The sequence below is a fragment of the Aspergillus homomorphus genome (genome assembly GCF_003184865.1).
Source record: "Aspergillus homomorphus CBS 101889 unplaced genomic scaffold BO97scaffold_73, whole genome shotgun sequence".
Classification (NCBI taxonomy): domain Eukaryota; kingdom Fungi; phylum Ascomycota; class Eurotiomycetes; order Eurotiales; family Aspergillaceae; genus Aspergillus; species Aspergillus homomorphus.
In genome coordinates, this window is record NW_020291959.1 from 18769 (window position 1) to 34206 (window position 15438).

The 15438-nt window shown below is 49.5% G+C and overlaps 6 protein-coding genes across 6 annotated transcripts; 4 read left to right on the forward strand and 2 right to left on the reverse strand.

Moving 5' to 3' along the window:
- Positions 1-2350: 2350 nt before the first annotated feature.
- On the reverse strand, positions 2351-3794 carry BO97DRAFT_409215 (NAD-dependent epimerase/dehydratase family protein). The gene has a single exon (XM_025696013.1). It carries the CDS (start codon positions 3450-3452, stop codon positions 2610-2612), a length of 843 nt encoding a protein of 280 aa, XP_025546283.1. The 5' UTR covers positions 3453-3794; the 3' UTR covers positions 2351-2609.
- A 619-nt stretch (positions 3795-4413) lies between these two features.
- BO97DRAFT_464601 (uncharacterized protein) lies at positions 4414-5516 on the forward strand (the record flags this gene model as incomplete). Its single annotated transcript, XM_025699501.1, has 5 exons — positions 4414-4502; positions 4549-4600; positions 4652-4779; positions 4842-5131; positions 5199-5516. The coding sequence occupies 5 exons, from the start codon at positions 4414-4416 to the stop codon at positions 5462-5464; spliced, it is 825 nt and encodes a 274-aa protein (XP_025546284.1). The 3' UTR covers positions 5465-5516.
- A 292-nt stretch (positions 5517-5808) lies between these two features.
- BO97DRAFT_379098 (aromatic alcohol reductase) lies at positions 5809-7029 on the forward strand. The gene is made up of 3 exons (XM_025693148.1): positions 5809-5900; positions 5951-6375; positions 6461-7029. The coding sequence occupies exons 1-3, from the start codon at positions 5862-5864 to the stop codon at positions 6924-6926; spliced, it is 930 nt and encodes a 309-aa protein (XP_025546285.1). The 5' UTR covers positions 5809-5861; the 3' UTR covers positions 6927-7029.
- Positions 7030-7867: 838 nt separating this feature from the next.
- Positions 7868-8868, forward strand: BO97DRAFT_400682 (SGNH/GDSL hydrolase family protein; the record flags this gene model as incomplete). The annotated part of the gene is made up of 3 exons (XM_025694304.1): positions 7868-8277; positions 8349-8488; positions 8543-8868. The coding sequence occupies 3 exons, from the start codon at positions 7868-7870 to the stop codon at positions 8866-8868; spliced, it is 876 nt and encodes a 291-aa protein (XP_025546286.1).
- A 339-nt stretch (positions 8869-9207) lies between these two features.
- On the forward strand, positions 9208-10141 carry BO97DRAFT_409217 (DUF1993 domain-containing protein). The gene has a single exon (XM_025696014.1). It carries the CDS (start codon positions 9301-9303, stop codon positions 9811-9813), a length of 513 nt encoding a protein of 170 aa, XP_025546287.1. The 5' UTR covers positions 9208-9300; the 3' UTR covers positions 9814-10141.
- Positions 10142-11466: 1325 nt separating this feature from the next.
- Positions 11467-14603, reverse strand: BO97DRAFT_357173 (uncharacterized protein; the record flags this gene model as incomplete). The annotated part of the gene is given in 9 exon segments (XM_025692195.1): positions 11467-11984; positions 12044-12199; positions 12354-12413; positions 12474-12576; positions 12649-12692; positions 12766-13006; positions 13073-13687; positions 13733-14129; positions 14146-14603. Coding segments are annotated over 9 exon segments (2592 nt in total), but the record flags the coding sequence as incomplete, so codon positions are not given.
- Between the last annotated feature and the right edge of the window lie 835 nt (positions 14604-15438).

Below are 15438 nucleotides of genomic sequence, written 5' to 3' on the forward strand. Positions count from 1 at the left end.
AATTAAGCAGAATCAGGTAGAAATTAAGCTAAAATAGACAGAAATAAAATTGGAATATTCTATTATTTTATACTATTTTTCTAAATGAATTTAATTACTAAGAAATTTAATCGATAGGTTAACTATTAATTAATTTAGATAAAAATACATATTTCTTATATTTAACTATTAGTCTACAGTCAGGTATAAAAATTTTAATTAATCTAACCTAACCTAACCATTAGCTACTCTAATCAAAATCCTCTATCTATATAGACAAATTTTAAGATAAATACTCGGCAACGGTGTGTTTTCTAATCGAAGGAAGAACTCGCCGACAGACTTGATACCTGACGTCAGAGGTTACGGGCATACACCTTTGGACGAATATACCACTTGGGGGCCGGGGCTTGTTGGCTCAGAAATTCATCATAAAATAATAGAGTATGACGTTGGCGGTCTGCACTATCCCGTTCGCTTTGAAGCAGACGGCTACATCCCAGACAATAAATCAGAGGCGAGCCATGAGAATACCAACAGAACGTGGAGTGAAGTGGTTGCAGGTGGTGTTAACAGCCTCATTGAGAGTTTTCGGGGAAATCACAGTCCTGATCTTGAAAAGCCGCTGGCAAATCTCCAAGTCCGAGAAGGGGGACGACCAATCCCTCAGAATAGCATCATCGATATCAAAACCCGATCCATGTTTGATTTCAAGACTCGGATGGTCAAGAAGAAATAAATATGACAGATTTGACCCCTCGGCTCTGGGTGACCCAGATCCCGACTCTTATCGTGGCATACCACGACACGGGTTTATTCGAAGACATCCGCGTACAGGACATGAGAGGCCAAACTAGGCAGTGGAAGGGGGAAAATGAATAATTGCTGCGACGGCTGACATGGCTGATTCATTAGCTTGTTCACTATGCAAAGAGCTCCAACACCAGGCTTGAGGTGTGCCGCAGTGGTGATGGGCCTATTCGGATCCGCCGACTGAGTGGGAATGCCCCGATGGCTTTCTCTTCGGAGCGGAGAGTCAGATTGGCTGGAGGACACAGCCCTGGATCGTCAGGTCATGAGTATCAAAGCTGTTCCTCGTACGACGACGATATCATTCGTGCACAAGATGATTCTTATCCTTAGAAGCCAGTGCCTCGCGGAAGAATGGAAGGATTATCTGCTGTGATCTGTGAAAGACTGTAGCTATACTGGCCGTTGTCGATATCAATGTGGCAATGGGATTTGATTACCAATGGTCCGGCTTCGCGATCTTGATTCTCCTTTGCCTTCTTATAATTCCATTTTCTATGTACACTACTTCCGAGCAGATCCACCGTCCTAAGACCAAAGTGATTGAATTTATAAGATTGCAAAAGGCCGCGAGCTGAGGAGCGCATCGGCTTGGATCAGTGCTGTCAGCACTGATGGGGCCTCGGCAAGCTGGATATGCACACAACCAATGTGAGAGGCAAAGAACATATCCTACGGCGATTCTATCGATGAAATAAGGCTACTCAGGAGATGGCTTCGGAACCTGAGATGTTGATTCCTTGGTGTTGATGTGTTGGTGCTAACTGACTTCTCTGTGTTGGGGAAACTCGCTTATAGGCCCAAGTCACGTGGCCAGATTACTCGGGCGCTGATAGATTCATCCTCCGGATCGTGCTCAACGAAGCAATGGAACTCCCTACCTAGTAGGTTCGCATGTGCTCGTGCGGCTTGATATAGCAAGGCAAATTTGCCCATATGGCCTGTTATGGGTGAGGATAGAGGGTGGCAATCCTCCGCTCGAATGTCCTGGAGCCATGTATCAATACGTCTAACATGTGGTAAGGGAATTTCGTTCCACCCCATCATTCCACCGTGCGTCCTCTAAAGGAAGCAGATGGAAGCATGCTCGACCCTTCAAAATCGACGTCAATATTTTTGACGCATGGTACAATGCGACGCGCAATCTTGGCGTGCTGGCAGGGGGTATGGCGGCGATGAGCTTGATTGTAAGTAAGGCGCCTGACTCACAATTATCACTTCGAGCACGGTGAAAACGAGCATAGCATTCCCTACGCCCCTTCTACGTTTGCCAAGTTACATCTGCGTAACGAGATCGATCATCGCTTAGGCGCCCGAGTGCATGCCACGAATCCCCACGCAGAAAGTATTCTACCGACCTTTCCCATCTCAGTGGCTCGGAGTTGATAGCCCAAATCATGAGCAACGTGCACATTGTTCGCATCACCGAATTCTGTGATCAAGGGGCGGCCACAGCCGTGATTGCGGGCCTCAGCCAGGATTGGAAGGACAAGGGAGGAAGGTACTGTACATGTCTAGACAGTCTCGCAGAGGACTCCAAATGCGAGGATGATAACAATGTGGGGAGGGATGGTTCATGTTCCGCAGACCTGCAACCCTGAAGACGAAGAGAGATTGTGGCAGAATCGCTCAAAATGGTCAGCGTGAATGACATTGAGCTAATCGGGGATTGTGATTGCGACAATCTCCTGACCTGTCAGTTTGCCCCACTGTATACCAGAGCGACATACCGTGTTTATGGACAATAAAGAAGTCGTTCTTATTTGAGAACTAGACAGAACATTCTACAGACGCGAACATATCAATTCACCGTAATTGAGTCACTCCTCCTCTTCGTGTACCCATCCCAATATTCTCTTCGCTTTATCGGTGGTGAAGAAAGACTGGTTTCCTGAAAAGCCACCCCGAATTTCCGTGTCGGGATAATACTGCTTCGCCAGCTCTTGAGACGGGGTATCCTGCGTCGTTGTCGGCGCCACGATATTGAAGACTTCGCAGCCCTTCAGGATATCACTCTTTTCCACGGACAACAGACACGCTCTCGCGGTCGCCGTGGGACTAACCCAGCCCCACAGACTCTTCACCGCCGAGGTGTCCCAGTTCTCCTTATGTCCCTGTTGCGCCTCCGCTCGAGACGAGACAGCGTGAATCCGCATGCAGGCGATGTTCGTCCCAGGATACCATCGGGCGAAAGCCCTAGCCTGCAACTCCGCTTCTTCCTTAGCCAGCGCATAGGCGTCTGTCGGACGGGATGGAATCTCCTCATCGACGGGGAAGTAGTCAAACTGTAGGGGTCGGTTGGCGTATTCGAGGCCGATCGCATTGACCGACGAGGCGTAGCAGATGCGTTTGATTCCTAGCTCAGTGGCAGCGCGAAATCCATTGAATGCCGAATTGACATTATTGTTATGCACAAGATCATCGCCTTTGTCCACTGGGTCGGGAATCGCGGCCAGGTGGATGACGGCGTCGCAGCCCTGGAAGGCCTTGAGTGTAGCTGCGTAGTCGTTGGCCGTATCAGCGGTTTTCATCTCCGAGTTGGGGGTGCCATCGTACTCGGTGTCGGTGCGGTCGACCTGAACGGTGGAGTGACCGGCCTTCGAAGCCGTCTTGACGACCTCGCGCCCGACCGTGCCTCGAGCACCCGTGATGGCAATTCTCATGTTGACGGGACTAACGTAGGAGAGAGCTCGGTGATAGGATTGACGAAGATGATAGCTAGTTCGAGCAGAAATGGGATAAAGGCAGGCGAGTCGGAGAGAATAGAGGGAGATCTGGCGTTCCATGGAGGGTTAGGGGTCGCTGGAGAATTTTGAAGCCGAAATATCGCGGAGGGGATATCAAGGAACATCATAAGCACGACTCAGTGCCATGACGCGTGTATGATGATAGCAGAAAGAGACAGACAGGCCTTGGCCCAATCGCGAGAGAGTGAGAGAATGGAAAGGCATCTAGTCTCCCAGCAAGCAGGCATGACGACAAGATGATTATCGCGACAGCGTGTGGGTGTTGTGGAGTGAAGTGGTTGTTACGGAATTTGGAAACGTGACATCACTGATCTGTCATCAGTGCATTGCTGACACATGTGCATAACTAAAACAGTCTTATGCACGCAGGCAGGGATTTACTATAATCGAGGAATCAGCGGAAATAGTGACAGTTTACTGTAGTTGCATATGGTACGTTAATCGAATATCATTTAGCCTAGTTAGTCCGTCCAGAAACCACCAAATACCAGCTGACAAGAAAGACCCTAAAGTACGGCCCCGAAACAAGTCATTGGCAGACGGCGGCCCTAATCTGGATCTAGTGTAGATCTTTCTCGTCTTGCCTCTGCCTAATCTAAGATCCAAAACGCTTAATCTCGCTTGAAACGGTTGTATGTTAGCTTGGCATTAGCTTGAAGTTTGGAGACTCGCCTGATCTGCGTCATTTTCGTGACTGGTCGACGGATGGTCGTTGAAATGGGTTCCGAGACATACCACGTTGTTATGAATTAAAAAGACTATGGTTTTAATCTGCCTCACTGACCAAAGAGAGAAAGAACAATCGACTAGTCCAGCTAGTACATCTCTTTCCCACATTCTGCTATCATCAATGAGGGCTGTCCCGACTCTGTTCGCAATGGAATATGCTCTGTATCCAGCCTTCCTGTTGACAATTTTCCGGACATTCTTCAATACGTTCATATATCCCTCAGGCGACGACCCTCTGTTGAAAAGAGCATAACCTGTTGCAGAGTGAACCTATGCGACGAAGCAATGCTATCTTGTTGATACCAATCGCTATAGGCATGATTCTTAACCTTCCGGTATTTCTGACACGTAGCATGTCACTTATTTCCTCCTCTAACGGTAGAAAGATACGATACATAATTGGCCATATTGTCATGTCCCTGCTGATAATCGAGACTGATGTGGGGCAAGACGAGTTGACTGGAGTGGTGGGCAAAAAGCAGGTTGCTTCTTCTCGAAGACTCTTCGAAACGCTGTTTTTTCTCTACTGTTGAGGTGGCTTCGCTGTCTCTTTGAACGGAATTGGCCATGGGGGAGTTACTGGGCCGCTCGCTCTTTCCTGATGCAATTGTTAGCACTTCTCGCTCCGCGCCACCGAGCCATAATCGCACTTGGTTCTATTCTCTCGTCTGGTCTACTGGCAGAGCGTCATTTCTTCTGGACAGCGCGTACCATTCTCTCTAGAAGCCAGAGCAGCCATGTCAGCAAATCCTGCCGGCTAAATCGATGGAGATCTCTGGCTATCCCAACCTTGATCTATACCTGCAGCGAGACGTTGATGGCTCATCTGCCTGCTATCATGGAAGACTTTGCCGGTATACTAAATGGTGATATCACGACAAAGACAAAGACATATCGTTTTGTGGGACATCATCGGTTGTGCTTTCATGCTAGCTTGTCATCCCTTGCTCCTCCTGCCGTCTGATATTATCTTGGTTTCAGTTGGGGTCAGCCTTCTTCCTCCCACCTACGAGACTATTGTGTCAACGACCAAGAGAAAGCATGGTATACGCCTTGGGAGATCTTTCCGACGGTTGATGTACCGTGAAGGACAAAACAGGCATGGTACAGGGAGACTGCCATGCTATCTTGAACTCCATGCGAAGATGTGTTTGTGTCTACTACTTGTGGATGCTGGTGTTCATTGCGCCATATATTGATTGCACTAGTGGGTAGAGAGAACGCTATAGCGGACAACAATCTAATCTGCAGCAAAATATGATTCTTTCACACGAAGGATCAGCACTAGATCGTGTCGGGCTGCAATTACGGACTGAGGATTATCCTTTTCGGGTGATTAGTGATCCTTTCCGATCCAGGATGTGACCTTGCGTGATTGATACGAGTGGTGATTATACAGATTAGTGATCCTCCGCCACCCCATTTCTGCTTACTATAGCTTTCTAGATTAGCCTGACCCACAAGCATGGAGAGTCCCGTGGTGGTATAAAGCTCTACTTGTTAAGTTTGTCAATCGAACAGGGTAGTTCCACTTTTATTTTCAATTCCCTTCATACTTCTAAGTTTGCGCACAACTAGTAGCCCGAGACTACAGAAATGAGTGAACAGAGCTACAAGAATATTATCCTTGTTGGTGTACGTCTTCCAATCCACGGCATCTGCTCTTGACTAACGAGTTCAAACAGGGAGGAGGCTCATTGGGTAGTGTCCTTCTAAAGTCCCTGCTGTCCGAACCCACATTCAATGTTACGGTCCTCACCCGGGAATCGTCCAAAGCCCGTGCCAGTATTCCCTCTACAGCAACGATCATCACCATCGCGGATTCATATCCGCCGGAAGATCTGGTTAAGGCTTTCCAAGGCCAGGATGCTGTCGTGAACGCGACCACTAGTTTCTCTGTGGCAGAGCAGCTGAAGTTCATTGATGCTGCTATCGCTGCCAGGGTCAAACGATTCGTGCCCTCCGAGTATGGGCTAGACAATAACACGCCAGCGGCCCAGGAGCTGTCCCGCGTCTTCAAAGACAAGGGACAAGTGCAAGCGTATCTACGGACAAAAGAGTCTAGTGGACTGACATGGACGTCCATTGCCTGTGGCATGTGGATCGGCTGGTATGCCATTTACCCCCCAGTCCGCTCCCTCAGACCTCTGCATCCATGATTAAACAGATCATGACTAAATTGCCGGCTTTGGCAGGTCTCTCCGCAATAACTTTCTGGGTCTGGACTACCCCAACCGAACTATCACCTTCACCGATGAAGGAACCGGCAAATTCTCCACGACCACTCTCAACAATACGGCCCTGGCCCTGAACCGAATCCTTTTAAACCCGACCTCCACAGCTAATCAAATTGTCTTTACCAGCGACTTTGCAACCTCTCAGCAGGAACTCGTCAAGACTATTGAGCGTCTGACCGGGGAGCAATGGCAGCGGAAGTCTATTCAGACCAAGGAGCTAATCCCAACCCTCCAGGCGGCTTGGGAGCAAGGCGATGCTTCTGCTGGGTATGGCTTGATCAACATCGGCTTTACTCAGGGAAAATACAGTGGTCACTTCGAACCTGTTCACCCGGTGCGCAATCAAGAGCTCGGGTTACCGGCAAATGGCTTGGAGGATGTGATCAGGGAAGCGCTGGCGGAGGTCGGACATCCTGGATTCTGATGGTACTCATGAGCCAAGTCCTTAGACGAAGGCAGCCGCTGCTGATACTATCTCTCAAATTGAGATGAACTCTGACAATCGTGCTTCGCTTGTTGTGCTGCTTCTACATGAGGGAACTGAATTCATCATATCTGCTGTTTCTTCGCCTGAAGCTTTGTACATGAGTAGACAGATGTATTCCATGTAAGGACTCAACGTGAGAATAAACATGCAAACTCATTGACACGCCGCTTGAGCTTACACAAGAGGAGACGTGTCGGGTGAGCCAACCCACATGGGCAGGTGGCCGGACCGGCTTCGAGGAATGAATAGAAGAAGACTATTGTTGGCTCGCTTCCTTGGAATTCCAGAAAGAAAGAGTAAAGCAGGTGCATTCTCAGCTGACCACCAAGTCGTAAAGGGTGCCAGACTCCCAATAATCCTAATATCGAGCGGGATTTGCGGGCTGATCGTTGAGTGGAGATGTTTTACATGGTCCAAGTCACGATGCGTCTTGCAACCAATTGTCAAGTCAGTAATTGACATGCTCCGGCCCCAATCTATTTGACCGCTTGGGTTCGTCATTTATCCGGTCGGTGGCGGCAGGATACTGAAATGATTGTATGCTGGAACCAGAAGCAATTTTTCTCAGTGTGTGCACTATAAACCTGCTTTAACCGGACACTTAAAGATCCCGTTGCAAATCAGGATTAGTGCAACATAAGACAGCTTGACCGAGTAAGCTTGAATGCATATCAGACAGAAAGAAATCGGGGTAATCCTCCTTGATTGTTCAAGCGTGACCCCGCAGAATCCTGGAGCAAGCTTTTTGATTTCGTCGGATATATTAACCTTGTCTCTCGTCCCAACAACCATTGCTGTCTTTGAATCAAGAAACAGGTATTGGAAATCACTTCGCCGCTGGATTGGCTGTATCTTCGCCAGGCGCTTCTTGCAATAAAATGCAATCTTCGGTTGTGATCGCGCTGGCATCTTTGGCCGTATTTGCGCCAGTAGGTGCCAGAACAAAGTATGTTGTTAGCTTCGGCGACTCATACACATCGACAACATTTGATCTCACCGGCACAAAGCCCTCGGCTGCTAACCCGCTCGGAAATCCTCCATATCCGGGGTGGACATCATCGGGAGGAACAAACTGGGTTTCCGACATTGTCGCCAAGTACAATAATTCCCTTCTGCTTAGCTATAATCTGGCCTCGGGTGGAGCGACAGTCAATGCCTCGCTGGTGGCCCCGTATCTCCCAACTGTGCACTCAATTATCGACCAGGTAGCCGACTTCCAGGAGTACCTGTTCCCACCGCCTTCTTGGGCACCATGGACTGCGCAGGACACGCTCTTCGCGGTTTGGATGTAAGCAAGAATATTCACTCATGAGTCCTTGAACTACACGCTGGCACACTTACTAATCTTAACTGGGACAGAGGAGTCAACGATGTGGCTGGTTCATGGTACCAAACCAGCGCGTCTACCCTCGAGGAGGAGATTTTGAATCAGCTTTTCAACGAGATTGAGCTTTTATACCAAGACGGGGCTCGTAACTTTGGCCTCCTGACCGTACCGCGTAGGTTCTCCGTGATACTATCGCAAGAGTAACTACTGAGGCTCTGTTGTACAGCAATCGAACGAACACCTAACATCATGCAAGCGGCCAATGCAAATGACACTGTTCCTCGTGTGAAGGCTGCCGTCGAGCACTGGAACACAATTCTCAAGGAAAAGGCGGAAGCTCTCAATCGTAAATATTCCGATGTCACCGTCAAGGTGATTGACACCCAACCTGTATTCAACGGGCTCCTTGACAGCGGCGGAGCGGCTGCTGAGTGCTGGAACTCGGATGGGGTGACTTGTCTGTGGTTCAATGACTTTCACCCTGGCATTGTGATTCAGAATGCTGTTGCTCAGGCGGTCGCGACAGCGTGGAAGGGAAATTTCTTTTTATGAGATGATTTAAATTCTATCGTAAACTGGAAGTCTTCTTCTAATATATCGGACTGATCTGGGTTGATACATCATCTCGCCCATTCCGCATGGTAGGCGACGGCACCACTCGCTCTGACTGCCAGCCTGGCCACATTGAAGCTGACCATGAGATGCTGAATAATGTGATTATGAAAATGAGTTTAGCCTACAGATGATCCTTGTCTTCTCTCCTCCCCATCCCAGTAACGTCAGCTGGTCTTGTTTTGGGGTTAGAATCCTGTGGAAGCCCGATTACTAATTCACTGCCCCTTTTCTTTGCTCACCACCACCACACAACCGTTACAAATCAGTCAGCCTATAACTCAATATAAATCTCCAGAAACGCTGCCAACAATCATCGTGGATTTCAAGCACGCAATCCATTCTTTATTTGAGCTTTAAAGTCAAGTCAAGATGACTTCCTCGGTGTATACCATCGCCATCCCTACTTTTATCCATGGCCTCGAGACCCTGTCCCACATTCTAAAGAAGGGCGAGGAGTATGCCACCCAACACAGCATTCCCCTCGACGACCTCCTCCATGCCAGTCTTCACGAAAGTATGAAGTCACTATCGTTCCAGGTCTTCGTAACAGAGTTCAACATACGCAAGACCATCAACCGGGCCCAGCTGGTCGAGCCTCCCACCCCGCAGCCCGAGGACCAGACCTACCAGGAGCTCTACATCCGCATCGACAAAGCCCTCGCCGATCTTAAAAAGATCACTCCGAGTGTTTTCGCCGGGAAAGAGCAAACATCATTCAAGGCTCCTATCGGTGACCAAGAGGTGGAATTCACTCCCGAATCCTATGTCCTCAATTTCGGCCTGCCCAACGTGTATTTCCACATCGTGACCGCCTATTCCATTCTGCGCGCGCAGGGTGTTCCCCTTGGCAAATTGGATTATCTGCAGAATTTCCTCGCCTGAATGGATGGAAACTTAGCTTTATGGTTTGAATGTGACCAGCCATTCGCGGAAAGATGAACGAAGGTGTATGTGTGCATGAACATCTAGCTTACCTGGGCCTACTTTCACCGGGTCGAGGACTCAGCGTAGCTGATCAGCATCCAGTGGGAAGGCTAGATGGCAACAGAAGGGTGAAGAAGGAATCTTGATTGTGTATACTTTTGTGTATATATTCTGTCAGCGTTATGTTCATTCTTTCCCAGCATGTGATTCTCGATGTACAGCTGGCTCCATTCAATACTTTGTCCACCTATCAATCAGCTGAATGCGGCTTAGTCTTTCTTCTTTGGTTGGTCATCAGCAACCGGACATATGGTACCCATGCCTCGCGTTCCGATGCTTTATGTAGAGCACAGCTCGTCTTAAGTTTTCGAGCTCTGATTGATCCTCTGCAGCGCCTGGTTCTCCTTTCCGCGTGTCCCTGACAACATAGATCAGTTGATGGACACGGGTAGTCCGTTGTCCCATCCCGCACGTAAAATGATTGAGATGATCTGAAACGGTATGCACAGCCGAGAAACAACGGTAAGCTTCAGCTTCAGCTGAGGCCCTTAATAAGCTCAGGTGCCCTATTCCGGCGTCTTACAACTTACCCTCAAATCTCTACCCAAATTCCAGGAATGTCGATGTTCGCCAGATCAGTCGAATGAACGGAGATGATTAGGGTGCAGGGAAAGCTTGCTTCAGCGCCGCCAGAAGCTCATTAGGTCAAAACCAGATACCTTATGTAGGGTTCGTTCTTTTCCAGCTCGGCTTACTGATCTGCATCAGACTCTGGGAGTCTGGGGCTCTACCGATGCGACTTCGGCTTAGACTATGCTTGAGTCTGCAGAGTCCAAGGGTGATTGAGCACCTATCCTGTGGGTCCACGATGCGATTGTCAGCTTCTGGATAGGACCCCATAAATTTGATATACTTTGAACAAGGAGGTACATATAGTAGAGGATATGGATAAATTGGACGCCGCCGGTCTCTAGGACCTCGTGCTGTTACATATACAACCTTAAGTTCAAAATCATCATACATCGTGATGAGATCCTGAGGATGAAAGCCAGCAGCATGCGACTAATAAGCGAAACCTTCAAGGCCTCATGACTTCTCGGTACCAGATCCTTCCGGGTGGGGCTGTTGGTTTGGATTTCCTGTACCCATTCCTGCGAAAGGGGGCAGCTGGCTCGGAAGCATGGCCTGTTGCCACATTGCTGGATTCATATTCTGCCACATTTGTGCCACTTGCTGTGGTTGCTGTTGAGATGGGGGCATACCACCCTGCTGATGCCCAAATCCAAAACCGGCCTGCGTCTGTGCCAAGACTGCCGGAGGCCATCCTTGAGAAAGTGCTTGTGGATAGCCAGGCATTTGGGAAGGATATCCCGAAAGATGAGATGCAGCTGAGGTTTGGGTTGCTGGTCTGTACTCTGGCGTTGCAGTAGTGGCGGCTTCAAATGGAGATACAGGCGTCGGGGAAGTGCTCGTCGTGAGGTTTTGGGACAAGCCAGATGGCGAGAGCAGGCCAGGCGTAGTAGTCTCCGGCTTGAAAGAGTCTTTGCCCAGGGCAAATGCATCTCCATCACCATCAATATCCGATTGATCTTCATCATCGTCCGTGAAGTTCATTTCCTTGCCATCTGACTCCCTGGCGCGGACCCCTCGTCGCTGGGCTAGTCTGTCTTGGTCGACCTTGTATAGCTTCTTCAAATACTGCATGAACTCGAGATAAGCCTTCGAAACAGTCTCAAGATGCGTGATACTGAGTGTGACCTCCGCAGTAGGATCGATGATCTTCTCGTGACTGCCACCCCCAGCTTCGAATTCCGCCAAGGCCAGTGCGGTCTGGCACGCATTGCGAATCTGTCGTCCATTCCATCGCATTTTCTTGTGAGTCTTCCAGTACTTCTCGACATACGCTAGAATGCTATCTTGGTCGACGGTAATGTTCCGCTTCTTTTCCGTGAATCGCTGCCGGATGAGCCGCATGTTTAACAAGAAGATCTCCTTCGTAGCTGATAGCGTCAATTGGGGGTATTGTAGACTGATATGGATGCGTGATCCGAAAGCCTCATCGAAGTCTCCAATGCGATTGGTAGTAAGAAAGAGGATTCCGGCATAGTACTCGAGCACTCGTAGGAAGACTTGAAGAATGTGTCAGTCCCAGATTCCAGTCTGGACGTTCAAGAAGCTTCTGGCATACCAGACACCAACCCATTTCGCTTGAAATCCTGGGGTATTCTTTTAGCTAGGAAAACGTCGGCCTCATCTAGTAGGAGAATACAACCCCACCGGTGAGCCAAGGCAAAGTTCGTCTCAAGGGCATGCTCCACGCTTTGGGCTGTGGTTCCCAGGTCACCTTGTGTGAACGCCAGCTAGCGACAAGAGAAGAATGATTAGAAGGCCTCACCGCAAGTTATTTGGAAAAGTGGTTTCTCGAATAACTCCGCCACACCCTCTAACTTGAGAGTTAGCCAGGCTCAACTGCAACGGCCCTCATTATCATTGCCCACCTGCTGTTGTAGTTTTACCTACGCCGGGCGCGCCGCGAAGGAGAATGATGAGTCCCTTGCCTAGACAAGCAATAGTCAGCATTGAGACTTTTAGGGTATATCAACGGCAAGAGGCAATACCTTTCCCGCGCACAATATCCACCTGCTCGTTCGCAGCAGAGGGAGATTCCTTGTCTCGGTAGTGTTGGGCAACGAGAGACAACAGAATCTTCTTGTGGCCTTCCTCCAACACCAGCTGATCAAAAGCTGTTTCTCGAACTTGCGACTTGCCTGTGTTCTCGCCCTGACCTTCCACCCGAATGCCTCGAATGTAACTCAGGTGAGTGAGATCGAGCTTTTCTGAAAGACATCGTGTGTTAGCGAGTGCTGTGCTACTTTAATTATACTATCCAGAGGGCGAGCCTGGCCTTACCCCACTTACGACTTCGAAGACAAAACCCGAAGACGCGATAACTCATGATCACATAATCGTCGTCAGAAAGGGCATCGTCGGATGATCGAGAATCCTTCACACGGTGATGGATAGCCGCCGACGGCTGCTGGGAGAGCTCCTCCGGAATCAGAGTGTTGCGATAGTGTTTGTTTCGCTTTTGCTCGGCATACATGTCCTTGTGGACGCGTTCTCTGGCGCAGCACGCGGCCGTGCAGTCAGACTCTGATAGTTCTGGGTGCTCGACGCTGATTAAACTCCCTATCTTCGGTCGCCACATTCTCTCCACCTCTTCTTCTGCGCCATCCTCCCCGACATTGTTCTCTAACTCAGCTGGTTGCTTCGCCTTATCCTCGCTTTCAAAGGCCTTTTCGAAATCAATCACTACTTGTCCGTCTACTTCGTCACGAGTTTCTAGCGTCAGCCCACTGTAGTGCATGTGCTTCTTGGCTAGAACATCGATAAACATCTTGCATCGGGCGATGAGCTTCTGGCGAACATCAACCGTGGTCATCAGATCCCCTGCCCAGGTTCCTGCCAGTCGTAAGGGGAAGATACGAAGCGAGGTGATCGTCTTCTCGCCGTCAAACCGGGCGATGCGGAACGTCTGCAGTACTGGCCCTAGGTATTTCCCGTCAAAGTCAATATGCACGCAGTGGAGCATCACCGTTTGCTCATCCTTGGTGGAAGTCTCCCAGTTTCTGTACGGTGACATCACCTTATGAGGCGAGCTGGTGACCCCGATGATACGATATGCTTGCTTTCCGCCCTGGTCTACAACTTCATCTCTTGGGCGGAATAAATACCAGACATCAGCAAAGGACACCCTGTGGCACTGATCACTGCGGACGTAGTCCATCTTGGCCTTGATGTCTGTATCAAGGAATTCCACCAACACTTGTAACTGCTCGAGTGCAGTTTTCGAGGATGTGAATTCGTTTTACAAGACCTCATTCACGGGGTTACCCTGTTCTCCCTCGCCTTCGCGATTGTCTTCCGATCGTTCATCGTTGGCTGGATCGTGGCGATTTTCTTCTCCCGTCCTTTGTCCTTCGTTCTCGTCTTCTTGCTGCGTCACGGGTGAGTCAGGGTTTGCTCCACGGTGCTTCTCCACGAGCACCTGGTGGATTTGACGGATCTGGTCCTCAAAATACACCAGAGCTTTGAAAGGTCGAATCATGACTAGTGAATCCTCATCATCGGTGAAGCTGTCGGGCTCCAGTTTCTGAAGAATCTTGAGGATTTGACGGGAGTTGATCCGGATACGCTCTGGCATGGGTCCTTGACCCGGCGGAGACAGTCTCTTCTTTGCCACTGGGGCTTTTTCTTTCCTCGGAGACACTCTTCTTCATCGCCCACCACGGCCGGTAGTAGGACATAAAGCTGATTACTGGCTCTCCCTCCAACACGTCCATTGTGAAGGTCTCTTTCATTTGGTGATAGGATGCGGAGAACGACGCCCATTCCACGCGATTGAGTTGAGGTGTGGGCCATTCTTGGGACTTTGTAGACGACTCAGCATCATCTTCTGTATCGTTCTCGGTCGCTTTGTTGTCCTCCGTTGCCTTGAAGTGTTTGGAAGTCTTCGCAGAGAGTAGGCTCGGGTCCCACTGACCGATTTGGGCTTCCATCATTTTCAACCGTTCTGTCAGTTGAGCGTTCTCGGTTTTCAGGTCTTCTTTCTCCTTCACCATTGTTGTGTAAGCTTCATCCTCGTTCTTCAGCCACTTCAGCTCGGCTTCGACCACCCCCGTCATCACCCTCTTCCGCTCATGAACCTGAGTCATGTCGGTCGTGATGGGGTCGGTCACCCTGCCCATATAGTATGTTTTGCTGCTCTGATCGGCATAGGTCTCTGGTCTGAACATATCCCACTCATATAACCATGGCCGACTCCATGAAGGGCCCATGCCACTCTGTCCCATCGCTCGCTCGGTCATCATCCGTTGCGCTCTTTCGGTCCCCAGCTGTTCTTGGATTATCTTGATTTGCTTGTGCAAGTCGGCCACGGCTGTATGGATTGCGGGTTGCTCTTCTTGCCTACCCGAAATCGGCTCGCCATTTGGTGATAAATCAGGTGTCCCCAAGGAAGCATCACTAGCCACCGTATCATTGCCACCACTCCCGTCGCTTGAGTCAGGTGCTGCAGGGGAGTGAGTATTGCATGGTGGCAGATCCACTGCGACCGGAATTTCGCCGACCATGTCGCAAATCGACGCGGGCCTGGAACGGCGTCCTTGATCAGTTGTGAGGGTTAGATTTGAATATCGCAAGCTCGGAGCCCATGTGGTCGACATATGGTGGACTCAAAGGTCTTATTAGATTCGAGAATAAAAGTGCATTATCGTGATTGAGTAAGAGAAAGAGTGGGGAGTGCAGAGTGCAGATGGGAATCGCGTCCAAGCGGACTGAGCACTGCCGGCCCGTATAGTAACTCAACTAATAAGTTGTTTCTTCCCGTTTGCCTCTAGTGCTTACCCATCTCTCTCATCACCGCTGCATCAATCCTCTTCCAATAGGTAATATGATAAGCACAGTCAACCTCAGACACATGGAGACTCTTCTAATTCCCCTCTTCTATCTTCTTCAATCTATTGTAGCTCATGCGCTTGTTATACTTGAGCAAATGGTGGTACAGTACAGTACCAGGAGGGG

What these genes read in the sequence shown, in the direction of transcription:
- BO97DRAFT_409215 (XM_025696013.1), bottom strand. Translation starts at nt 3,452, where the DNA reads ATGAGAATTGCCATCACGGGTGCTCGAGGCACGGTCGGGCGCGAGGTC.
- BO97DRAFT_379098 (XM_025693148.1), top strand. Translation starts at nt 5,862, where the DNA reads ATGAGTGAACAGAGCTACAAGAATATTATCCTTGTTGGT. An exon ending in AGAATATTATCCTTGTTGGT is followed by an intron (nt 5,901 to 5,950) that starts GTACGTCTTCCA and finishes GAGTTCAAACAG; the next exon opens with GGAGGAGGCTCATTGGGTAG. An exon ending in TGTGGCATGTGGATCGGCTG is followed by an intron (nt 6,376 to 6,460) that starts GTATGCCATTTA and finishes CGGCTTTGGCAG; the next exon opens with GTCTCTCCGCAATAACTTTC.
- BO97DRAFT_409217 (XM_025696014.1), top strand. Translation starts at nt 9,301, where the DNA reads ATGACTTCCTCGGTGTATACCATCGCCATCCCTACTTTTATCCATGGC.